General features: G+C 51.0%; 1 protein-coding gene across 1 annotated transcript; it reads right to left on the bottom strand.

Moving 5' to 3' along the window:
* Window positions 1-6,746: 6,746 nt before the first annotated feature.
* On the bottom strand, window positions 6,747-25,469 carry HPD (4-hydroxyphenylpyruvate dioxygenase). The gene is made up of 14 exons (XM_054441807.2): window positions 25,271-25,469; window positions 25,143-25,169; window positions 24,205-24,267; window positions 23,776-23,880; window positions 23,033-23,075; window positions 22,774-22,856; window positions 21,189-21,278; window positions 16,570-16,673; window positions 15,884-15,961; window positions 13,898-14,060; window positions 13,709-13,780; window positions 10,539-10,661; window positions 7,195-7,311; window positions 6,747-7,103 (listed from the first exon to the last, which is right to left on the bottom strand). Exons 1-14 carry the CDS (start codon window positions 25,271-25,273, stop codon window positions 6,993-6,995), a joined length of 1,182 nt encoding a protein of 393 aa, XP_054297782.1. The 5' UTR covers window positions 25,274-25,469; the 3' UTR covers window positions 6,747-6,992.
* Window positions 25,470-25,774: the final 305 nt, after the last annotated feature.

A 25,774-nucleotide genomic window follows, 5' to 3' on the forward strand; every position in this document is an offset into this window, starting at 1 on the left:
GATACGCCGTCTCTCTTGCTCTCCTCTCTCCCTCTCCTCTTTATTCTTTCTTTCTGTTGGGAGCACATCCTGCTTCCGTGGAGGGTGGAGTGGTCCACTCAGACACTCATATCAGCAGGGGTTTTTTGTTTGTTTTTGAGATAGGGTCTCACTCTGTCACCTCAGGCTGGAGTGCAGTGGTGCAATCATGGCTCACTGCAGCCTTGACTTCCTGGGCTCAAGTGATCCTCCCACCTCAGCCTCCTGAGTAGCTGGGACTACAGGAGCACACCACCATGCCCAGCTCATTTTTAAGAAATTTTTCTGTAGAGACGGGGTCTCCCTATGTTGCCCAGGCCGTTCTCAAACTCCTGGGCTCAAGCAATCCTCCCACCTCAGCCTCCCAAAGTAGTGGGATTACAGATGTGAGCCACCGTGCCCAGCCTGAACTTGTAGGTGGGTTTTGTGAACTGGGCCAAATTATAGTCACCACTAGACCTTCCACAGCTTTTAAGTGTGATTTCTAGATTTTTTTCTTAAAACCTCAGGTTTCTGACTCATGAGGTCTGCAATGAAGGAAATAAGATCAGGTATTCTTTTACTATCACTAGAAGAACGTAGGTGGTTCCTCAGAAATGTTTAACACTTAAGGAGATGCCCCCCTGGTCTGCATTTGAGGGAGGAAAAAGGGCTGACAAAATAGTACAAGTTGAGAAGAATTAAATCTATCCTGTATTCATGGCATTTCAGAGATGCTGTGCCCCAGTCAGTCTCAGCTCTGCTTGACCCAGTAGATGGGCGATAAGGGGCTTATAGTTGGCGTCCACAGTAAATGTCTCCAAGAAGATGTAAAACCTTAGCAAAAAGCAATATGCCTGAAAAGACGCTGTACCTCACTTCTTACTGGAGAAATGTGAATTATCCCATGTTACCATTTCCCCCTGTCAGGTTGGCAATTATTAGAAGGTGGAGGAAACCCAATTTGAGGGAGCAGGAGGCAGGGGGACTCTCGTGCATCATTAGTGGAAGCCAAAAATCGCTGCAACCTTTAGGAGGAAAAATACCTATTAGCAATCATTATTTAAAATGCACACGGCCGGCGCAGTGGCTCACACCTGTGATCCCAGCACTTTGGGAGGCCTAGGAGGGCAGATCACCTGAGGTCAGGAGTTCAAGCTAGCCTAGCCAACATGGTAAAACCCCATCTCTACTAAAAATACAAAAAAATTAGCCGAGTGTGGTGGTGCACGCCTGTAATCCCAGATACTTGGGAGGCTGAGGTGGGAGAATCGCTTGAACCCAGGAGGTGGAGGTTGCAGGGAGCTGAGATCATGCCACTGCACTCCAGCCTGGGCGACAGAGTGAGACCCCGTCTCAAAATAAAATGATCAAATGCACACACAAGTCTTGGCTCCATTGTTCCACTGTGAAGAATTGAGCCTGACAGATATAGTGGGCAACAATATGAAGAAGAGTGTTCTTCGCAGCCTCATTTGTGGTATCAACGAAACGAAGGGAGGGTAAATTGTCCGTTCACGGTGGGCTGCTTTTAGGAATTGTGCATCCAGACAGGTGGACACTCCTGTACGTGGATTCATGGGACTAGAGGGCTGAGGTCCGGGCTGAGCCAGGAGACAGAAGGAAGTGTCCAGCCATTAATTCAATCACTCAATATTTATTGAGCACCTCGTATGTGCCAGGTACTCCTCTAGGCTCTGAGGACAGGAATGAAGGAAACATACTGTTCTTGAGGGCGAGCCAGACAAATGTGAAAGGTAAATGCTACAGTAAGGAGAAAAAAAGCTAAGAGAAGGGGGTGTATTTGAAGGAATATACAATTTTACCTTTATTGTTTTAGAGACAAGGTCTAGTTCTGTCACCCAGGCTGGAGTGCAGTGGCATGATCATAGCTCACTGCAGCCTCGATCTGCTGAGCTCAATGATCCCCCCCACTTCAACCTCCTAAGTATCAGGGACCATATGCACACTTTACCATGCCAGCTAATTTTAAAAATTTCTTTTTTTTCTTGAGACAGAGTTTTGCTCTTGTTGCCCAGGCTAGAGTGCAATGGCACAATCTCGGCTCACTGCAACCTCCACCTGCCGAGTTCAAGCGATTCTCCTGCCTCAGCCTCCCGAGTAGGGATTACAGGGATTACTAGGATTACAGGCATGTGCCACCAAGCCCAGCTAATTTTGGATTTTTAGTAGAAATGGGATTTCTCCATGTTGAGCATGCTGGTCTTGAACTCCTGACCTTAGGGGATGTGCCCTCCTCGGCCTCCCAAAGTGCTGGGATTATAGGTGTGATCCACCGTGCCAGGCCTTTTTCTTTCTTTCTTTCTTTTTTCTTTCTCTTTTTTTTTTTCTTTTTTCTTTTTTTGTGGAGACAGAGTCTTGCTCTGTCGCCCAGGCTTGAGTGCAGTGGTGCAATCTTGGCTCACTGCAACCTCTGCCTCCTGGGTTCAAGCCATTCTCCCACCTCAGCCTCCCAGGTAGCTGGGACTACAGGCATGCGCCACCACGCCCGGCTAAATTTTTTGTATTTTTAGTAGAGATGGGGTTTCACCATGCTGGCCAGGCTGGTCTCTAACTCCTGACCTCAAGTGATCCGCCTGCCTTGGCCTCCCAAAGTGCTGGGATTCTAGACATGAGCCACCATGCCCGGCCTTTTTTCTTTTTTCTTTTTTTTTTTTTGAGGCAGTCTCTCTCTGTTGCCCAGGCTGGAGTGCAATGGCATGGTCTCAGCTCACTGCAACCTCTGCCTCCCAGGTTCAAGGGATTCTCATGCCTCAGCCTCCTGAGTAGCTGGGACTATAGCTGCGCACCACCACACCCGGCTAGTTTTTTTATTATTAGAAGAGACGAAACCCCATCTCTATTTTTTATTTTATTTTATTTAATTGAGACAGAGTCTCGCTCTGTCGCCCAGGCTGGGGTACAGTGGCGCAATCTCGGTTACTGCAACCTCTGCCTCCTGGGTTCAAGCTATTCTCCTGCCTCAGCCTCCTAAGTAGCTGGGATTACAGGCCATGTGCCACCACGCCCGGCTAATGTTTGTATTTTTAGTAGAGACGGGGTTTCACCATGTCGGCCAGGCTGGTCTCAAACGCCTAACCTCAAGTGATCTGCCCGCCTCAGCCTTTCAAAGTGCTGGGATTACAGGTGTGAGCCACCTGTATCTGGCCAATTTTTTAATTTTTATAGAAATAGGGTCTCACTGTGTTTCCCAAGCTGGTCTTGAACTCCTGGGCTCAAGCAATCCTCTGGCCTCGGCCTCCCAAAGTGCCAGGATTATAGGTATGAGCCACTGCGCCTGTCTTCATCTTCTCTCTTGAACTTGCTCTCCTGTTATATTTTCTACTTTGGTCAATGATACTTCTGTTCTCTGCCTCCACCCACTGCTGCCTGCCACTGACCACCTAAGCTCAAAGGCCAGGGATCCTGGATTTAAACCTTCTCTTTCCCTCCCTTACCTACCAAATCTGATGCTTCTTCCCTATTCCTCAAATCCATCCACCTCTTCCTCTGCTCCTCAGTCCCAAGAGATAACTCCTTTCTTCATTGGCTCTATTGTGGGGGCCAGAATGGGAGCCCCTCTCCAGCTTTTCAGGAGGCTGAGGCAGGAGAAAGGATCACTTGAGGCCAGGAGTTCGAGGCCAGCCTGGGTAACATGGAGAAACCCTATCTCTACTAAAAATACAAAAATTAGCCAGGAGTGGTGGCATATGCCTATGGTCCCAGCTATTAGGGAGGCTGAGGGAGGAGGATCACGGAAGCTGGGGAGGTCAAGGCTGCAGTGAACTGTGATCATGCCACTGCTCTCCAGCCTCGGTGACAGAGACCTCAGACAGAGAGAGGAAGGTCCCAGACAGACTTGGGTTCCCTTGTGGGCAAGAGCCCCTCCCCCCAAAATAAGAATATTCATATAGCATTGACTCTGTGCCAGCCTCTGTTTTAAACATCTTTGATACTAGCAACAGGGCTAGGAGGAGGGTATTATTATAATTCCCACTTAACACAGGAAACTGAAGCACTGAGAGGTCAAGTAGCTTGCCGTAGGTCACACAGCTACCACGTAGCTATCTGAGAGGTGAACTTAGGCAGCCTGGCTCTCCAGTATGTTCTCAGCTAGTGGGTGTCTGCTCTGCATGCTTTATTTATTTATGTGTTTATGAGATGGAGTTTCGCTCTTTTTGCCCAGGCTGGAGTGCAGTGGTGCGATCTCACTGCAACCTCTGCCTCCTGGGTTCGAGTGATTCTCCTGCCTTAGCCTCCCGAGTAGCTGGGATTACAGGTGCGCACCACTAGGCCCAGCTAATTTTGTATTTTTAATAGAGACTGGGTTTCACCATGTTGGCCAGGCTGGTCTTGAACTCCTGACCTCAGGTGATCCACCCACCTCGACCTCCCAATATTTATTTTTGAGATGGAGTCTCACTCTGCCACCCAGGCTAGAGTGCAGAGGCGTGATCTCGGCTCACTGCAAGCTCCACCTCCCAGGTTCAAGGGATTCTCCTGCCTCAGCCTCCCGAGTAGCTGGGATTACGGGCACCCTCCTCCATTCCCGGCTAATTTTTGTATTTTTAGTAGAGGCGAGGTTTCACCCTGTTGGGCAGGCTGGTCTCTAACTCCTGACCTCAAGTGATCCACCTGCCTCAGCCTCCCAAATTGCTGGGATTACAGGCATGAGCTACCGCACCTGGCCATATGTGCCCAACTTTCTAAAATGTTGACTCAAATTTGTTTGAAACCATGCAGGCAAAATGAAGTAGGTCTATGAGGCACATTTGGTCTGTAAGCCACTAGTTTGCATCCTTCCGGGTTATACAGTTTCCCTTCTTCACATTAAGTCACAGGAGAAGAGAGGGGGAGTATTTTTTTTTGCACGGAATCCTTTGGGTTCTCTCTGATCTCTTTATTTCTGAAGTTCGTGATCCCAGAAGCCCTGATTTCTTCTATAATCTGAAAAAATCCCCAATTCCCACCATTATACCAACTCAGAGTATTTTTTTCTTCTATTGAGCTTTGATGCCTCCTAGCTCTGAGGTGACTTATCCTCACGGAGGGTTCTTAAGCATTAGAAGCAGAAAGAGGCCAGAGGCAGTGGCTCATGCCTATAATTCCAGCACTTTGGAAGGCTGAGGTGGGCGGATCACCTGAGACCAGGAATTCGAGACTGGCTGACATAGTGAGATCCCATCTCCACGAAAAATAAAAACAAAATTAGCTGGGCGTGGTGGCGCATGCCTATAGTCCCAGCTACTTGGGAGGCTGAGGTAGGAGGATCACCTGAGCCCAGGAGGTGGAGGTTGCAGTAAGCCAAGATCACATCACTGCACTCCAGCCTGAGCAATGGAGTGAGACTCTGTCTCAAAAAAAAAAAAAAAAAGAGAAAAAGAAAAAGAAAAAAGAGGCCAAATTTGCTCCACACCAACTCTTTCCTGGTTTTGAAGAAAGAATCTCCTTCCTAGGGTTTTAGGACCCAGCTGCCTCATTCTTTTGCAAGGGTCACTCACACTTGTATGAGTATGAACAAGCCCCTTTCCAAAAGAAGTCCTTACTGCGGGCAAGGCTGAGGCAGTGCAGCTGCATGGGACTGGGATCCCAGACCCCTCCTACCTGCTTTATCTCCGAGACCAGGAACCAAGGGACCATATCCTACAGTTGCTGAGCATGGATGCTGTCCCTAGAGTCCCTTGTCTAACACTCTCCCCTCTCCTGTGTTCAGAGGTTTGGGCTCTGGGTAGCAAAACTGAAGACAGCTCATCTTTAGAGATCATCGGCCGGGCGCGGTGGCTCACGCCTGTAATCCCAGCACTTTGGGAGGCCGAGACCATCCTGGCTAACAAGGTGAAACCCCATCTCTGCTAAAAATACAAAAAATTAGCCGGGCGTGGTGGAGGGCGCCTGTAGTCCCAGCTACTCGGGAGGCTGAGGCAGGAGAATGGCGTGAACCCGGGAGGCGGAACTTGCAGTGAGCCGAGATCGTGCCACTGCACTCCAGCCTGGGGGACAGAGCGAAACTCCGTTTCAAAAAAAAAAAAAAAAGAGATCATCAAGCCGGCAGACAAGATACTGCCAAACTCTAACCCCACCTCAGGGCCTTTCTCTGTTCGCTCTTTCTGGAATCCTCTTCCCGAGCATGGTCCCATGGCTGGCTCCCAAATATCACCTTCTCGGAGAGGTCTTCCGTTATCAAAATTAGCTCCCCTGCGATCTTCACTTCCACATATTCTCATCAACTGCCTTTTTTTTTTTTTTTTTTTTTTGCCCAGGCTGGAGTGCAGTGTCACGATCAGGGCTCACTGCAGCCAAGACCTCTGTCCATCAATCGATCCTCCCACCTCAGCCTCCTGAGTAGCCGGGACCACAGGTGGGTGCCACTACGCCAGGCTAATTTTTATTTTTATTTGTTATTTGTGTAGACGCAGGGGGGCGGGGTCTTGCTATGTTACCGGGCTGGGCTCGAACTCCTGGCCTCAAGCGATCCTCCCATCTCGGCCTCCCAAAGCGCTGAAATTACAGGTGTGAGCCACCACGCCCGGCTCATCGCTTGCTTTATTGTCTGAATCGCGTTTATCTCTCTACAAAAGCAGTGTCATCCGTCTTTCCCTCCAGAGTGCAAGTCCCCTATCCTTCCCTGGTTCCAGAATTCCTCTCTCCGCGTGGTAGCGCTTGGCAAAGCGCTGACACCCGCGGCTCCTCGGTTCCGCGGCGCTGGCGGCCGCCCTGGCCTCCCCCTGGCTGCCATGAGGCACTATTGCCTTATGCGCAACACGAACAGACACCGTATTGGACCGGAGCACGCTTTAATCGGGAGGGCTGGAGCAGAGGGCGGCCCCGCCGAGGGGCGTGGTCAGGGTGGGCGGAGCCTTGGGGGCCGCGTCCGCTGGTGGGCGGGACCCAAGGGCAGCAGCCAGTAGGGAAGTTGGGCGAGTTCCAGAATCAGGGGGCGTGGCTGTGTGGCTGTGGGAGGGCGGGGCCTCCGTGGGGAGGGCAGTGGGCGGGGCTTACATGCCGGGCACCACCCCATTGGTCTCCATGTTGGTGAGGTTGCCCCGCAGGTTCTGCTCCTCCTCGAAAGCCTTGAACAGTGAGTTGAAGTTGCCGGCTCCAAAACCCTGTGGCGGGAAAGAGGAGATGAGTCAAGGACCTAGAAAACCGAGTGTGCTAGCTGCCTGTCCCCTCGGGCCTGCCGGGGACAAGCAGTACCTGGTGGTTGTGGCGCTGGATGACTTCCAGGAAGAGCGTGGGCCGGTCCTGCACCGGTTTGGTGAAGATCTGCAGGAGGTAGCCTTTCTCGTCGTAGTCCACCAGGATTTTCAGCTCCTAGGCGGGAGACAGGGGGCTCTGCTAGGGGAGGCTGGCCCGCGCTCTATCCTGGCACGGTGAGATCCTTGGAGAGTCCACAGGGGCTCCTGCACCCCAAAAGTCTGGAAATGACCTCTCTTTCTGGCAGTTCCAGCCACCTCCAAATATATCCCCAAACTGTCCTATTACCATCTCCCTACTACAGTTCCTAAGGCACCATTCAAGACTGCTGCCTGCTTCTAATCTTGGTATCCTTACAATCCATCCTCCCCGCAGACATTAGCAGGACCCTTTTTTTTTCTTCTTTTTTGAGACGGAGGCTTGCTCAGTTACCCAGGCTGGAGTAACAGCACTTTGGGAGGCCGAGGTGGGTGGATCACCTGAGCTCAGTTCGAGACCAGCCTGGCCAACATGGGGAAACCCAGTCTCTACAAAAAAAAAATACAAAAATTAGGCTGGGCAAGGTGGCTCACGCTTGTAATCCCAGTACTCTGGGAGGCTGAGGTGAGTGAATTACCCGAGGTCAGGAGTTCGAGACCAGCCTGGCCAACATGGTGAAACCCCGTCTCTACTAAAAATAAAAAATAAAAAATAATTAGCTGGGCATGGTGGCACACGCCTGTGATCCCAGCTACTGAGGAGGCTGAGGCAGGAGAATCGCTTGAACACGGGAAGTGGAGGTTGCAGTGAGCCAAGATCAGCCACTGCTCTCCAGCCTGGGCAACAGAGCAAGACTCTGTCTCAAAAAAAAAAAAAAAAAAATTAGCTGGGCGTGGTGGCGTGGCGGCCTATAATCCCAGCTACTGGGGAAGCTGAGGCAGGAGAATTGCTTGAACCAGGGGGCTGGAGGTTGCAATGGGCCAAGATCGCACCACTGCACCCCAGCCTGGGAAACAATGCAAGACTCCGTCTCTAAACAAACAAAAGGGAACATGGAATTACCATGTGACCTAGCTACTCCTAGATATATACCAAAGTGCATTGAAAACACGTCCACACAGAGCCTTGTACACAGATGTTCACAGTAGCATTATGTATAACACCCCAAAAGTGGAAACAACCCAAATATCTATCAACGAGGAACAGATAAACAATGTGTGTCTATCTATACAATGGGATATTTTTCAGCCACAAAAAGGAACGAAGCACTGACACACATCCCACGCAGATGAACCTTGAGCACATGCTATAAGAAAGAAGCTGCTCACAACAGGCCTATTTTGTGATTCCTTTTTTTTTTTCCAAGACGGAGTTTCGCTCTGTTGACCAGGCTGGAGTGCAATGGCGCGATCTCGGCTCACTGCAACCTCCCCCTTCCTGGGTTCAAGCAATTCTCCTGCCTCAGGCTCCCCAGTAGCTGGGATTACAGGTGCCTGCTACCTGCCCGGCTAATTTTTGTATTTTTAGTAGAGACAGCATTTCACCATGTTGGCCAGGCTGGTCTTGAACTCCTGACCTCATGATCTGCCCACCTTAGCCTCCCAAAGTGCTGGGATTACAGGTGTGAGCCACCGCGCCCGGCCTCTGTGATTCTTTTTGATGAAATGTCCAGAATAGGCAAATCTATAGAGACTGAAGGTAGATTAATGATGCCTAGGGCTGAGGTGGGAGAGGGGAAGGGAACAGAGGGGTTGGGAGGTGCTGGCTAAGAGGCTCAAGGTTTCTTTTTGGGGTGACAAAAATGTTCTAAAATTGATTTTTTGCCCAGGCTGGAATGCAGTAGCCTGATCATGGCTCACTGCAGCTTTGACCTCCTGGCCTCAAGTGATCCTCTCACCTCAGCCTCCTGAGTAGCTGGGACTACAGGCACGAACCACCATGCCTAGCTAATTTTTTAAAACTTTTTTTTTGTAGATACAGGGTCTCCCTATGTTTCTCAGGCTGGTCTTAAACTCCTGGCCTCAAGCAATCCTCTCACCTCAACCTCCCAAAATGCTGGGATTATAGATGTGAGCCACTGTGTCTGGCCTAACTGTTTTTGTTTTTCTTTTAGACAGGGTATCACCCAGGCTGGAGTGCAGCGGCCTGATCATGGCTCACTGTAGCCTCTACCTCCTGGGTTGAAGTGATTCTCCCACCTCAGCCTCCCCAGTAGCTGGGACCACAGACACAGATCACCACGCACAGCTAATTTTTTTTTCTTTTTGTAGAGACGGGGGTTTCGCCATATTGACCAGGCTGGTCTCAAACTCCTGACCTCAAGTGATCCACCTGCCTTGGCCTCCCAAAGTGCTGGGATTACAGGCATGAACCACCACACCTAGTCCTAAAATGGATCTTTTTTTTTTTTTTTTTTTTTTTTTTTTTGAGACAGAGTCTCACTCTGTCGCCCAGGCTGGAATGTAGTGGCACGATCTTGGCTCACTGCAACCTCCGCCTCCCGGGTTCAAGCAATTCTCCTGCCTCAGCCTCCTGAGTAGCTGGGATTACAGGTGTGTGTCACCACGCCCGGCTAATTTTTGTATTTTTAGTAGAGGCAGGGTTTCACCATGTTGGTCAGGCTGGTCTCGAACTCCTGACCTCGTGATCCGCCCGCCTTGGCCTCCCAAAGTACTGAGATTACAAGCATGAACCACCACACCCAGTCCTAAAATGGATTTTGATGATAGTTGCACAACATAGCAAATAGCTAAAAATCATAGAATTGTACACCTTAAAAAAATGACATGTTATGTGACATATGTCAGTAACACTGCTAAAACCAAACCAAAAAACCCTCCAGTGGTTTCTGGTCACAAAAGAACAAAATCCAGACTCCTGAATAACAGCTCACAAGAGGAACTGGCTCTTGCTTACCTGTCTGACCTAGGTCATCGCTCAAAAACAACCTCCCATCCACTCTAGCCTATTCTTTCTGTTCCTCAGACGCTCGGGGCATGCTCCTACCTCGGCCCTTGCTGATCCCTCTGCCAGGAATGCCTTTCTTCCCGCTGTTCACAAGGCCAGCTCCGGCTCATGATCTAGACTTCACTCAAATGTCACCTCCTCAGAGAGGCCCTCCCTGACCACTCTTTGTAAAGTAGCCCCAGGCTGCCTGTTTGAACTTTCTGCACTGACTATCTCTGACCGTGCTTTTATTGTTTGTTTGTCATCTGTTTCCTCCTCCCACACAGACCCCAGAATAAATGTCCCTTGCCAGCAGGGACTTGGTCTGGGCTCCTCTCCGGGCTGAGACAATATTTCTGAAAAGATGGAACGCAGAGCTCGTACTCCCCACAAGGCTGCGGATCCTGCCTGGGCCTCACCTCCAGGGCATCAATGTTCTCCTTCACCTTGATCTTGGCGGTCTTCAGCTTCTCCCGCAGTTGTTTGTAGTACGTGGAGGGAACAGATAAGAACTCCAAGCCTCTCTCTCTCAAGTGGCGAATCTGTTTCAGAGCAAAGTTGAGGTCAGCCTTCGGCCAAGTTCAACTCCCCTAGCCAGGCGGAGGTGCTGGGTCATCAGGAGGCAGGGTCCCTATCCTAGCTCCCCTCAACTGCCAGGATGCTGTGTGGCCTCTTCCCCTTTCTTCCTGTCATGGGCCCCGTTAGAACAACAACTGCTAGATTTATAGAACACTCACCATGTGCCTGCCTCGAGCACTTTCTTTTTTTTTTTTTTTTTTTTTTTTTTGCGATGGAGTCTCTGTTGCCCAGGCTGGAGTGCAGTGGCACGATCTTAGCTCACTGCAACCTCTGCCTCTCAGGTTCAAGCAATTCTCCTGCTTCAGCCTCCTGAGTAGCTGGGATTACAGGTGCCTACCATCACGCTGAGCTATGTATTTTTAGTAGAGACGGGGTTTCACCATGTTAGCCAGGTTGGTCTCGAACCCCTGACCTCAGGTGATCTACCTCCCTCGGCCTCCCAAAGTGCTGGGATTACAGGCGTGAGCCATTGAGCCCGGCCCGAGCACTTTCTACGTATTCCCTCATTATGTCCATGCAGCAATCTTTTGAGGCAGCTGAAGGACTATTCTCCCATTTCATAGCTGGGGAAACTGAGGCATCAAACGATTAAGGATCTATCAGGCCAAGTGTGGTGGCTCACGCCTGTAAGCCCAGCACTTTCGGAGGCTGAGGCAGGCAGATCACTTGAAGTCAGGAGTTGGAGACCAGCCTGACCAACATGGCAAAATCCTGTCTCTACTAAAAATACAAAAAAAGGCCAGGCGCAGTGGCTCACGCCTGTAATCCCAGCACATTTGGAGGCCAAGACGGGTGATCACGAGGTTAGGAGATCAAGACCATCCTGGCTAACACAGTGAAACCCCTACTAAAAACACACACAAAAAAATTAGCCAGGCGTGGTGGTGGGAGCGTGTAGTCCCAGCTACTCGGGAGGCTGAGGAAGGAGAATGGCATAAACCCGGGAGGCAGAGCTTGCAGTGAGTCGAGATCATGTCACTGCAATCCAGCCTGGGCGACAGAGCGAGACTCTGTCTCAAAATCAAATCAAATAAATAAAAAATAAAAATAAAAATACAAAAAAAAGTTATCCAGGCGTGGTGTCATGCACCTGTAATCCCAGCTACTTGGGAGGCTGAGGCAGGAGAATCGCTTGAACCCAGGAGGTGGAGGTTGCAGTGAGCCAAAATCGCACCACTGCACTCCAGCCTGGAAGATAGAGCAAGACTCCATCTCAAAAAAGAAGTATATATATATATATATATATATATATATTTTTTTTTTTTTTTTTTTTTTTTTTTTGAGAGACAGGGTCTTGTTCTGTCACCCAGGCTGCAGTGCAGTGGCATGATCATAGCTCACTGCAGCCTCAACCTCCCCAGGCTCAGCTGATCCTCCTACTTCAGACTTCTGAGTAACTAGAACCACAGGTGTGCACCACCACACCTGGCTAATTTTTTGATTTTTTGTAAAGATGAGGTCTTATGGCCGGGCGCGGTGGCTCATGCCTGTAATCCCAGCACTTTGGGAGGCTGAGGTGGGCGGATCACAAGCTCAGGAGATCGAGACCATCCTGGCTAACACAGTGAAACCCCGTCTCTACTAAAAAAACAAAAAAAAACATTAGCCGGGCGTGGTGGTGGGCGCCTGTAGTCCCAGCTACTTGGGAGGCTGAGGCAGGAGAATGGCGTGAACCCAGGAGGCAGAGCTTGCAGTGAGCCGAGATCGCGCCACTGCACTCCAGCCTGGGCGACAGAGCCAGACTCCGTCTCAAAAAAAAAAAAAAAAAAAAGATGAGGTCTTACTATGTTGCCCACGTTGGTCTCGAACTTCTGAGCTCAAGCAGTCCTCCTGCCTCGGCCTCCCAAAGTGTCTGACCCCCCAGTTTAAATGTGCAATGCCCTTCACCCTTGCTGTCCCAATTCCCTGCTTTACTTTCTTCCTGGGTGCTCTCTACCATCTAGCATTTATATTTTACTTATTTTGTTTCTTGCTCCACAAGGGCAGAAACTGTTACAGGCATGAGCCACAATGCCTAACATTAATTTCCTCATTTTAAAAAAACATTTCTTTTTTGAGGCTGCAGGGAGATAGGGCCTCACTCTCTGTCACCTAGGCTGGAGAAAAGTGGCTCAATCATAGCTAACTGCAGCCTTGAAATCCTTGGCTAAATGGATCCTCCTGCTTCAGCCTCCCAAGTAGCTAGGACTACAGGCATGAACCACTAAGCCTGGTTAATTTTGTTTACTTTTTGCGGAGACAGGGTCCCACTCTTTTGCCAGGCTGATCTCTAACTTCTGGGCTCAAACAATCCTTCTGCTTTGGCCTCCTGTGTAGTTGGGACTACAGGCATAAGCCACTGTGCCCAGTCCTAATTTCCTTCATTTATTATTATTATTTTTTTCTAAAGCGGAATTTCACTCTTGTTGCCCAGGCTGGGGTTCAGTGGTGGGACCTTGGCTCACTGCAACCTCTACCTCCTGAGTTCAAGCGCTTCTCCTGCCTCAGCCTCCTGAGAAGCTGGGATTACAGGTGCCCACAACCACGCCCAGATAATTTTTGTATTTTTAGTAGAGGCGGGGTTTCACCATGTTGGCCAGGCTGGTCTCAAACTCCTGACCTCAGGTGATCCCCCTGCCTTGGCCTCCCAAAGTGCTGGGATTACAGGCATGAGCCACTGTGCCCGGCCCTAATTTCCTCATTTTTAAGGTAAGGCAACTGAAGTCCAGAGACAGCACTGAATCTCCCAGAGACACAGAGCAAGCCACTGGCAGAACTGGGACCATCACCCAGGCTTCCTGATACCCTGGCGTCTGCTACCTCCAAAACCCAGGGGTTCTGTGGAGACTGAACTCTCTGGGATGGTTGGGGCTGTGCCTGCCCATTAGTTGCAAGAAGCAGTGAGGGAGTCCTGTCAGTCTCCCAGCCCAGAGAAGTGGGCCTAGGACTGCCGCCACCTGCCCTCTCGATTTTGCAGACCGTCCCTGGCTCTGAATGAGAGAGGAATATGGACAGGGAAGGGGGTTCTAACCGCTGTGATGATGTCTTCGGTCTTGAGAGCGATGTGCTGGACCCCAGCACCCCCGTTATAGTCCACATATTCCTGGGGGAGGGAAACAAGGAGACCACTGTCATTTGCCCCATCGCCCACATCCCTGACCCTACAAGAGCCCCCAGACCTCTTCCCTGCTCCCCTCTCCTCCAGCCAGGGCGGCCTCACCTGGATCTGGGACTTCTTCTTGCCAGGCGCTGGCTCATTGATGGGCATCTTGATGGACTCTTCATAGTTGGCCACCACAATGGATCGCAGAGAGCTATATTCCGTGTGCACCTGTGTGTCATCCACGGACCAGAAGCGGTGGAACTGCAGGTTTTTCAGGTACCTGTAGGGTGGGCAGTGGAACACATGTGCTCTGAGCGCCTCCAGGGACGGCCTCCATCACCCCATTTCCACCTTCCAGAATCTGTCCCTGAGCAGGCTCCAGAAAGGAGATGCCATTGCCATCATACCCATCAGATATTTAGATCTTTTTGTTGTTGTTGTTGCTTGAGACAGAGTCTCACTCTTGCCCAGGCTAGAGTGCAGTGGTGCAATCTCAGCTCACTGCAGCCTCAATCTCCAGGCTCAATTGCTCCTCCCACCACAGCTTCCCAAGTAGCTGGGACTACAGGCATGTGCTACCACACCTGGATAATTTTTGAGTATTTTTATTTTTTGTTTTTTGAGACGGAGTTTCGCTCTTGTCACCCAGGCTGGAATGCAGTGACGCAATCTCGGCTCGCTGCAGCTGCCACTTCCTGGGTCCAAGTGATTCTCCTGCCTCAGCCTCCCAAGTAGCTGGGATTACAGGCATGCACCACCATGCCCAACTAATTTTTTGTATTTAGTAGAGACAGTGTTTCACTGTGTTGGTCAGGCTGGTCTCGAACTCCTAACCTCAGGTGATCCACTCGCCTCGGCCTACCAAAGTGCTGGGATTACAGGCATGAGCCACTGTGCCCAGCCGTATTTTTTGTAGAGATGGGGTCTCACTATGTTGCCCAGGCTGGTCTTGAACTCCTGGGTTCAAGCCATCCACCTGCCTGGGCCTCCAAAGTGCTAAGATTCCAAATATGGGCCACCATGCCCAGCCTAGATTTGTACCTTTATGATGACACTTTTCCTTCAGGTGGAAGTTTCTTGGAACGAAATACATATAGGACGGCAAGGCTCCCACAGAGGGAAGTAAGGTGCTTTGAGAAAAAGGCCCTTGCTTGGAATTTGGACGGGGGGCTCTCTGGGTGGTGGCAGCCTTCCTCCAAGCCTCCCTGGACTGTGATGCCCCCAGGGTTCCTCAGAAGGAGGGCCTGTGGGTCGCTTTGGGCCTCAAGTCCACTGGTCTCCATGTTGACAGTTTTACAGTGAATAAATGCATCAGTGGCCTCAGGCTAACTCCCACCATCTTGTGCTGTATTTTCTACTTTTATTTTATTTTACTTTATTATTATTATTATTATTATTATTATTATTATTTTTTTTTTTTTTTTTGAGACAAAGTCTCGCTCTCTCACCCAGACTGGAGTGCAGTGACATAATCTCAGCTCACTGCAACCTCCCCCTTCCTGGTTCAAGCGATTCTCCTGTCTCAGCTTCCCAGGTAGCTGGGATTACAGGCACACACTGCCACACCCAGCTAATTTTTGTATTTTTAGTAGAGACGGGGTTTTGCCATGTTGGTCAGGCTGGTCTTGAACTCCTGACCTCAGGTGATCCACCCGCCTCCACCTCCCAAAGTGCTGGGATTACAGGCGTGAGCAACCGCGCCCAGTCTATTTTATTTTATTTATTTATTGGAGACAAAATCTTGCTCTGTTTCCCAACCTACACCTCCCAGAGTCTCACTCTGTTGCCCAACCTACACCTCCCAGGTTCAAGCGATTCTCCTGCCTCAGCCTCTTGAGTAACTGGACTTACAGGCGCCCAACACCTCGCCCACCGAGTTTTTGTATTTTTATTAGAGACGGGGTTTCTCCATATTGGTCAGGCTGGTGTTGAACTCCTGACCTCAAGTGATCCTCCCACCTCCGCTTCCCAGAATGCTGGGATTACAGGTGTGAGCCACTGCACTCAGTCGTATTTTCCATGTTAGTGCAAGGACCAGGGAGTGGGCCAGTCCACCGTGAGGACCCGTCATCTTCACGCAGAGGGAGAGGGCCAGGGTCTCACCATTCGGAGGCAGACACCATCTCCTGATCAGGCTGGTTTCCCACAATGTGGTCGATAATCTCCAGACTGCATTTGGGCCTGGGAAGGGAAGAAGATGGGGGTGAGAAGGTGGCTACCCCCCAGATTGCTCCCTTCTCCATGACTCCTCAGTAATAATAATAGCTCACACTTCTGTTTTTGGAGTTTTATTTTTTTGTAGAGATGGAGTCTCTACAAAAAGAGAGACTCTTTTGTTGCCCAGGTTGGTCTAAAACTCTGGGGCTCAAGTGAACCCCCTGCTTCAGACTCCCAAAGTGCTGGGATTATAGGTATGAGCCACCGCGCCTGGCCTCACACTTATGTAGCATTTACTATGGGCCGGACATTTTATTTTGTCAACTCATATACTATTACAGTCCCCGTTTTACAGGTGAAGAAACTGAGGCCTAGAGAGATGAAGTGACTTGCCCAGGGTGAAATGGCTGTGAAGTAACAGAGCTGGGATTTGAACCTGGGGAAGTTTGGTTGCAGAGGCCATGGTCTCAGCCTCTGTGCCACCTCTTCAAGCACCCCTGAGGACTTCCAGGAATTCCCTAGCCGGCTCCATTCTGCCCCAACACACATGTGCAGTGGACATGGAGGAAGGGGCATTACTTTTCTGAGTACCTCAGGGCTTTCCACCCACCTCTGCCCTGAGGGACACTCACAGTTTAGGAAGTAGGGGGTCCATGAACGCTGGGGCCTCATATCCAGGCAAGAATTGGCCAATGTAGTTCATCTTCTCCACCAGGGTGTGTGTGGTGTCCCCATACTATGGGTGGAAAACAGTCTGGCTCGGCCCCTGGGCACCCATCCCCGCCGAGGACAGAGCACATTTCATAGCGCTAATGTAGCCCGGGATTCCAAACCACATTTGACCCTAACCAGATGCGTGATCTTGGGCAAGTCACTTCTCCTTTCTGAAATGAATTGCAATCTGTCACTTGTTTGAGAGTTTCTATGAGGGCGGGGACACTGTTTTGCTCACCATGGTGTACCCAGCGCCGAGCTCAGTGCCTGGCACAGGGGAGGTGCTCAATGAAGCACCTACTTCATTTATTTCAGTAGGTCAAGTAGATGAAGAACGCAGGAGGGCATTGGATTAAATTACACTGAAGAGCGGCCAGGCGCGGTGGCTCACGCCTGTAATCCCAGCACTTTGGAAGGCCGAGGCAGGTGGATTATGAGGTCAGGAGATCGAGACCATCTTGGCAAACACAGTGAAACCCTGTCTCTACTAAAAATACAAAAAATTAGCCGGGCGAGGTGGCGGGTGCCTGTAGTCCCAGCTACTTGGGAGGCTGAGACAGGAGAATGGCGTGAACCCAGGAGGATCGTGCCACTGCACTCCAGCCTGGGCGACAGAGTGAGGCTCTGTCTCAAAAACAACAACAAAAAAATTATACTGAAGAGCTCTGTCAGCCACTTTAACCATCTTTTTTTTTTTTTTTAAGGCGGAGTCTTGCTCTGTCACTCAGGCCGGAGTGCATCGGCACGATCTCGGCTGACTGCAACTTCCATCTCCTGGGTTCAAGCGATTCTCCTGCCTCAGCCTCCTGAATAGCTGGGATTATAGGCATGCACCACCATGCTGGGCCCACCTCAACATCCCAAAGTGCCGGGATTACAGGCGTGAGCCACTGCGCCCGACCTTTTTTTTTTTTTTTGAGACGGAGTCTTGCTTGTTGCCCAGGCTGGAGTGCAGTGGCGTGATCTCCGCTCACTGCAACCTCTGCCTCCCAGGTTCAAGCGATTCTCCTGCCTCAGCCTCCCAAATAGCTGGGACTACAAGCACGTGCCACCACACCTGGCTAATTTTTTTTTTTTTTGAGACAGAGTTCCATTCTTGTTGCCCAGGCTGGAGTGCAATGGTGCGATCTTGGCTCACTGCAACCTCTGCCTCCCAGGTTCAAGAGATTCTCCTGCCTCAGCCTCCTGAGTAGCGGGGATTACAGGCATGCACCACCACATCCAGCCAATTTTGTATTTTTAGTAGAGATGGGGTTTCTCCATGTTGGTCAGCCTGGTCTCGAACTCCTGACCTCAGGTGATCCGCTCCCTCGGCCTCCCAAAGTGCTGGGATTACAGGCATGAGCCACCACGCCCGACCCCACACCTGGCTAATTTTTGTGTTGTTTTATTAGAGATGGGGTTTTACCATGTTGGCCAGGCTAGTCTTGAACTCCTGACCTCAAGTAATCCACCCACCTTGGCCTCCCAAAGTGCTGGGATTACAGGCACACTTTAACCATTTTTATGTAATTTAACTTTTTAACTTTTTTTTTAAATTAATTATTTATTTATTTATTTGAGATGGAGTCTTGCTCTGTCACCCAGGCTAGAGTACAGTGGCGCAAACTTGGCTCACTGCAACCTCTATCTCCCGAGTTCAAGTGATTATTCTGCCTCAGCCTTCTGAGTAGCTGGGATTACAGGCGCCTGCCATGCCCAGCTAATTTTTGTATATTTAGTAGAGACAGGGTTTTGCCACGTTGGCCAGGCTGGTCTCGAACTCCTGACCTCAGGTGATCCACCTGCCTCAGCCTCACGAAATGCTGGGATTACAGGCACACTTTAACCATTTTTATGTTTAATTTAATTTTTTAACTTTTTAAAAATTTTTATTCATTTATTTTTGAGACAGAGTGTCACTCTGTCAACCAGGCTGAAGTGCAGTGGTGTGATAACAGCTCACTGCAGCCTCCACCTCCTGGACTCAAGCAATCCTCCCACCTCAGCCTCCCATGTAGGTGGGACCACAGGCATGCTCCATCATGCCTGGCCAATTTTTAATTTTTTAATAGAGATGGGGTCTCACTTTGTTGCGCAGGCTGGTCTCAAATTCCCGGGCTCAAGCAGTCCTCTTGTCTTGGCCTCCCATATTGCTGAGATTACAACAGGTGTGAGCCACTGCACCTGGCCTATTTATTTTTTATTTGTATTTTTAATTTTTGTAGAGATGGGGTCTCCCTATCTTGCCCATGCTGGTCTCGAACTCCTGGCCTCAAGTGATCCTCCTGCCTCAGCCTCCCAAACTGCTGGGATTATAGGTGTGAGCCACTGTGCCCAGCCCTTTATGTTGAATTTAATCTCGAGGAGGTAAGAGCTATGATTGTCTCTGTATTACAGTAACACAGGTGCTAAACAGAATTGGTCATCTTTGCTGAGTGTCTAATGTGCCAGGCACTGTTCTAAGTGCTATACACAAATGACCTCATTGGATCCTTTTTCTTTTTTTTTTTTTTTTGAGATGGAGTCTTGTTCTGTTGCCCAGGCTGGAGTGCAGAGGCGCAATCTTGGCTCACTGCAACCTCTGTCTCCTGGGTTCAAGCGATTCTCCCACCTCAGCCTCCCAGGTAGCTGGGACTACAGGTACACACCACTGTGCCTGGCTAATTTTTGTATTTTTTTTTAGTAGAGGTGGGATTTCACCATGTTGGCCAGGCTAACTTCTGACCTCAAGTGATTCGCCTGCCTCAGCCTCCTACAGTGCTGGGATTATGGGCGTGAGCCACTGCGCCCAGCTCTCATTGGATCCTTACGATGACCCTGTGAGGAGTCACAGTTGAAGATACTGAGGCTTGCAGCCATAAAAAGGAATGAGATTATGTCCTTTACAGGGACATGGATGGAGCTGGAAGCTGTTATCCTCAGCAAACTAACGCAGGAACAGAAAACCAAACACTGCATGTTCTCACTTAGAAGTGAGAGCTAAATGATGAGAAAACGTGGACACATCATGGGGAACAACAGACACTAGGGCCTGTCAGATGGGGGAGGTCGGGGAGGGAGCGCACCAAGAAGAGTAGCTAACAGATGCTGGGCTTAATACCTAGGTGATGGGATGATCTGTGTAGCAAACCACACATTTACCTATGTAACAAACTTGAACATCCAGCACATGTACCCCAGAACCTATAATAAAAGTTGAAGAGGCTGGGCACAGTGGCTCACACCTATAATCCCAGCACTTTGGGAGGCTGAGGCAGGCGGATCACAAAGTCAGGAGATCAAGACCATCCTGGCTAACACAGTGAAACCTCTACTAAAAATACAAAAATTTAGCCGGGCCTGGTGGCGGGCGCCTGTAGTCCCAGCTACTGGGGAGGCTGAGGCAGGAGAATGGCGTGAACCTGGAAGGCGGTGCTTGCAGTGAGCTGAGATCGTGCCACTGCACTCCAGCCTGGGCGACAGAGCGAGACTCCGTCTCAAAAAAAAAAAAAGAAAAAAAAAAGTTGAAGAAAACAGCCTGGCACGGTGGCTCATGCCTGTAATCCCAGCACTTTGGGAGGCTGAGGCGGGGGGATCACTTGAGGTCAGGAGTTCAAGACCAGCCTGGCCAACATGGCGAAACCCTGTCTCTACTAAAAACACAAAAATTAGCCGGGTGTGGGGGCTGATGCCTATAATCCCTGGGAAGCTGAGACAGGAGAATCACTTGAGCCCGGGAGGCGGAGGTTGCAGTGAGCTGAGATCGCGCGACTGCACTCCAGCCTGGGCGACAGAGAGACTCCGTCTGAAAAAAGAAAAGAAAAAAGAAAAAAAAAAAGGCTGGGCGCAGTGGCCCACGCCTGTAATCCCAGCACTTTGGGAGGCTGAGTTGGCGGATCACCAGGTCAGGAGATCGAGACCATCCTAGCTAACACGGTGAAACCCCATCTCTACTAAAAATACAAAAAAGAAAAAATTAGCCAGGCATGGTGGCATGCACCTGTGGTCCCAGCTACTCGGGACGCTGAGGCAGGAGAGTCGCTTGAACCCGGGAGGCGGAGGTTGCAGAGAGCCATGATCACACCACTACACTCCAGCCTGGGCGACAGAGCAAGACTCCGTCTTTTTAAAAAAAAAATTTTTGAGGAAAACAAAAAAAGATACTGCTGAGGCACAGGAAAGTTAAGCACATGTCCCAGATCACATAGGCGTTCCAGTTCCAGTCTTTGCTCATTTAAACAGAGTCATGGAGAGGTACAGTAATATGCCCAAAGTCACACAGCTTCATGTAGGAACTGATGTCCCCAGACCCCATCCTTCTCCCTTCTTCAGAGCCCCTGCCTTCACCCCCTTGCTGTCATCCTCCCACCCTGGGAGAAAGGGAAGCCTGGGAGGAGTGGCTGGTGGCTCCTGCAGCCCCCGTACACTGGCCAGGCATTACGGGGGACAGACTTGAGGGACAATGTCTGTGCTCCAAGGCCCATGGGTGGGATGGTTTGATGGAGTCAGCTGCGGGGCTCCTGGCATCTCAGTGGTGCCGACAGCAGGAGGGGTGGGGGCACCAAAGGGAACTCACCGTCTGCAGCACAGCAAACTTCACCTTCCCAAACTTGTCTTGCTCTACCCAGGGCTCCCGCACGATTTTGGCGCCCCGTTCCCGTGCTTTCTGCAGAGAAGATGGGATCGGGGAATTGGTGAGGGCTGGAGCCTTCCAGAACCCTCGCCTGCTGCTCCTGCCAGGTGGCCTCTGCGTGGTCCTGCAGGCCCCTCCAGTTTCTCCAGCCCCAGGTAGGAACCCCAGCCAGCTTCAGCCATTACCCCCAATACTCATGCTCATTTGGCAAATAGGGAAACTGAGGCCCAGGCCCAGAGTTGGGGCTATGGGAGACAAACTAGGTAGGGATGGGTGTCTGTCCTGCCTCTGCTAACTCCCCCTGTGATCAGTCCCCTTCTCTAGTCCTCAATTTCACCATCTGTAAAAAGAATGGTTGGATGAGAATAATAATAAGATTTCATGCATTTATTTAGCAAAACTGGACTGCATGACAGTGCTTATATCATGCACCAGGCTCTGTTCTAGATTCTAACCTCGTTCATCCTCACAGCAACATATGCAAAAGTACTATTATCATCTCCATTCTCTAGGTGAGGACGTTGAAGCACAGAGACATTAAGTCACTTGCCTGAAGTCACGCAGCTTAGATTCAGACCTGGAGAGCTTGGCTCTGGAACACACACTCTGAATCTCTAGGCTGCCTGTTGGGTACAGTGTTTGGTTTAGAGTTGTGCTCAAGAAACGGTAATTCTGAGGCCAGGCAAAATGGCTCATGCCTGTAATCCCAGCACTTTAGGAGGTCGAGGTGGACGGATCACTTGAGGTCAGGAGTTCAAGACCAGCCTGGCCAATATGGCAAAACTCCATCTCTACTAAAAATACAAAAATTAGCTGGGCATGGTGGCAGGCGCCTGTAATCCCAGCTACTCGGGAGGCTGAGGCAGGAGAATCGCTTGAACCCAGGAGGTGGAGTTTGCAGTGAGCCAAGATTGCGCCACTGCTCTCCAGCCTGGGCGACAGAGCAAGACTCTGACACACACACAAAAAAAAAGAAAAAGAAAATGAAAAAAGAAAAAAAAGGAAATGACTAGCCTGACCAACAAGGAGAAATCCTGTCTCTACTAAAAATACAAAATTAGCTGGGCGTGGTGGCGCATGCCTGTAATCCCAGCTGCTTAGGAGGCTGAGGCAGGAAAATTGCTTGAATCCAGGAGGCGGAGGTTGCGGTGAGCCGAGATCGTGCCATTGCACTCCAGCCTGGGCAACATGAGCAAAACTCCGTCTCACAAAAAAAAAAAAAAAAGGAAATGGTAATTCTAATTTCCTCCTTTGACAACCCAGCTGTGGTTAGCCCCATCTGGCAGCTGTGGAAACTGAGGCTCAGTGAGAGAGAGGACACGGGGGAGGATGGGGCACTCCCGGAGCCCAGGTGTGTGTCACACCAGCCTCTGGGCTTGTCACTGTGATGCAGCATCTGGGCTTGTCACTGTGATGTGGCATCTGGGCTTGTCACTGTGATGCAGCAGTGTCCTTCCAGCCCTGACTGATGGGGTCCCCATGGCAGACAGAGGCCTTCCTCTCCCAGTCCACCCAGGTGCTTTCGCACCTGCACGATGTAGTCACAATCTTCCACCTCGAACGCGATGTCCTTCACTCCGTCACCGTGTTTCACCAGGTGATCGCCCATCTCTGTGGCCGGCAGGGAGGGGATGGCACAGGAGTCTGGAGTCTAGGTCCCCTCACCTGGCTTTTAGTCTCCATCCAGGCCCTGAACCCAGAGCCCACCCACGGAGCCATGCGTCCACCCTCCCAGAACCCAGACCCCACCCACAGAGTCATGCGTCCACCCTCCCCGGGCACCTCACCTTTGTTCCAGGGGTTGAGCGCTGAGGAGAGGACAAACACAATCTAAGATACAAGGAGAAGGAGGTGAGGCTAGTGGCTCGGGGGGGCATGGGGAGGTGCACCCATCGGCCCCTCCCTGCCGACCCGAGACACCCCTGATGGAGCACAAGAACTCCTGGACCTGGGTTCTAGCTCCTTCTCTGCCTTAGTTTCCCACGCTGGGCCTGAGGGATGGGGCTTTCAGCCAGACCCCCTCTGGATCCTCAGGGGAACTGCTAGGTCAGGTCTCCCTTGGGGAGAGAACTCCAGGGACCCCATCGGTCAGGACACTGCTTAAAATTCCTCTCCTCTGATATCCCAGGTTTTCTGAGCACCTGTGGGGTCAGTGTTGTGCCAGGCTGAGGAGGAAACGAAACTAGGAAGGACCCTGTTGCATGGTTGTAAAAGATGCCAGTGGAGGGGTCGGTGGGAGCTGAATTATATGTTTTTGTTGTTGTTGTTGGGGTTTTTTGTTGTTTTTTGTTTTTTTTGTTGAGATGGAGTCTCTCTCCGTCACCCAGGCTGGAGTGCAGTGGCACAACGTTGGCTCACTGCAACCTCCGCCTCCCGGGTTCTAGCGATTTGCCTGCCTTAGCCTCCTGAGTAGCTGGGATTACAGGCGCCCACCATCATGCCCAGCTAATTTTTGTATTTTTAGTAGAGATGGGGTTTCACCATGTTGGCCAGGCAGGGGTTGGGGGCTGTCCTGGGGGTGGCGACTCACCTTCCCTTGTTTGATTACATGGCTGACCACCTCCCGGGAACCGGTCTCCAGGCCCCTGTAGGCTAGAGGTTCAAAGCCCATCTTGCTGCAGTAGAACGACGCGGCCTGAATCACAGGGTTGCAGCAGGATTCATGAGGGTCAAGGGGCCAGCATGGGGGACTTCCGCAAGAGAGCCCCTGGCCCCCCTCAGCCTGCCTGCCCTATTGCCTCAGGGGCAGAGACCCTCCTGGGAAGATAGACTGCTGCCTGCACATTTTGCTGACAGATAACTTTCCCGCTGCTGTAATTAGGATTCAGAGTATCTGGCCCACCCCTGGCCTGATCCTCCCTCCCAAGGGCCAATCACAGACCCTGCTGGAGGCCTGCCCTTGTCAGGCGGCCCTCTGCCCTGCCGTCTGCTCACTCCAGCACCTTGCCCTGGCTTCTACCTGCTTGGCGTTGCCAACCCAGAAGGTCACAGAGTGGAAGTGGAGGAATCGGCCTCTCTCAGGCTGCAGAAGGAGAGAAGAGGTGAGGTTGAGTCCCTGAAAGTGAGTCTAGAAAAGTGCGGGTGGAGTGATGTCACCTAGCCACCTTCCTTATCCCAGCCTCAACCACAGAATTTAGGAGCAGCGGAACCTCATGCAGCCTTGCCAAGCCTCAAAAGAGGTTTCTCATTGTGGAAGTTGAGCTCCTGGGTGTCTTGGATGGGGAAGCCCCCTCAGGAGGCCTGCCAAGGTTTCACACAGGGAAATAGCCTTATGTTGCAGCAATATGGATTTAAGTTAGACCTTAGAAAGAACTTCCAGATGGGATTAAGAGATTGGCAGGCATTTAAGAAGGGGTACAGGTTTTGTTTTGGTTTTTGTTTTTGAGATGGAGTTTTGCTCTGTTGCCCAGGCTGGAGTGGAGTGCAGTGGTACAATCTTGGCTCACTGCAACCTCCGCCTCCCAGGTTCAAGCGATTCTTGGGTTCAAGTGATCCCCCCAACCTCAGCCTCCTGAGTAGCTGGGATTACAGGGGTGCACTACCACGCCCGGCTAATTTTCGTCTTTTTAGTAGAGACGGGGTTTCCTCATGTTGACCAGGCTGGTCTCTGGTCTCGAACTCCTGACCTCAAGTATTTGCCTGCCTTGGCCTCCCAAAGCACTGGGATTACAGGCACGAGCCACCATGCCCGGTCAGGATACAAGTTTGTTACGAGGGTGAGGTTGAGTCCAGCTCAGTCTCGGGGAGCCCTGGGGGGAAAGCTGAGTGTGCAGACATGCACGTCATGCATCCACTCCAGTCCTTCCTCTTCTGCTCTCTGCTGAAACCCCAGTCTCCCTGCACTCCGACCCCCTTCTAGACTCAGGCCCCTACATTTTCCACATTTCGCCTGCTTACCTTTGCCCCTTTGTCACTGTAAGTCGTCTAAGGAGAAAAAGAAGGACAGTGAGACTTGGAGGCTCAAGGTGCTTCTGGAAGTGTTACTGAAGATGTCCCACCCAAGGGGAGACGGCCGTGGCACTTACCATGATCGATCTTAGTCAAACCTCCTACTGGGACTGGAGGCCTGGGGAGCACTGGGCTGGAGTATTTAACCCCAACAGGTCCCGCCCAGGCTTCCTGGCCTACCTGGGGGATGGGGTGGGGAGCTGAGCCCAGCCCTGGAAGGTTCCAGGCCTGGGGGCCTCTGAGCCAGCCGCAGCCTCATTAAACAGGATGGCGTTGCCGGCCCAGAGAGGGGGAGTGAAGTCCACTAGTCAGTGGGAGGCAGAGTCAGGGCCAGAAGCCAAGGGCAAGCTTTTCCAGGACTCTGGGACTGTGACCATTACTGCCCAGAATCCAAAGCTCAGAAGTCAAGGCCGGCTGGAGTGCAGTGGCAGCTCCAGAACTCTTGCCTAGAGGAAATTTGAGGGGGAATTTGCAGACTGGCCCCGAAGTCCTGTTTGCATAAAAGCGTTGTATTCCATAGCTGTTAGAGGCACGGTAGGAGAAGGTTTGCATCCTGGCTCTGCTACATACAGTGTGACTTG

This window comes from Pongo pygmaeus, chromosome 10 (assembly GCF_028885625.2).
Source record: "Pongo pygmaeus isolate AG05252 chromosome 10, NHGRI_mPonPyg2-v2.0_pri, whole genome shotgun sequence".
Classification (NCBI taxonomy): domain Eukaryota; kingdom Metazoa; phylum Chordata; class Mammalia; order Primates; family Hominidae; genus Pongo; species Pongo pygmaeus.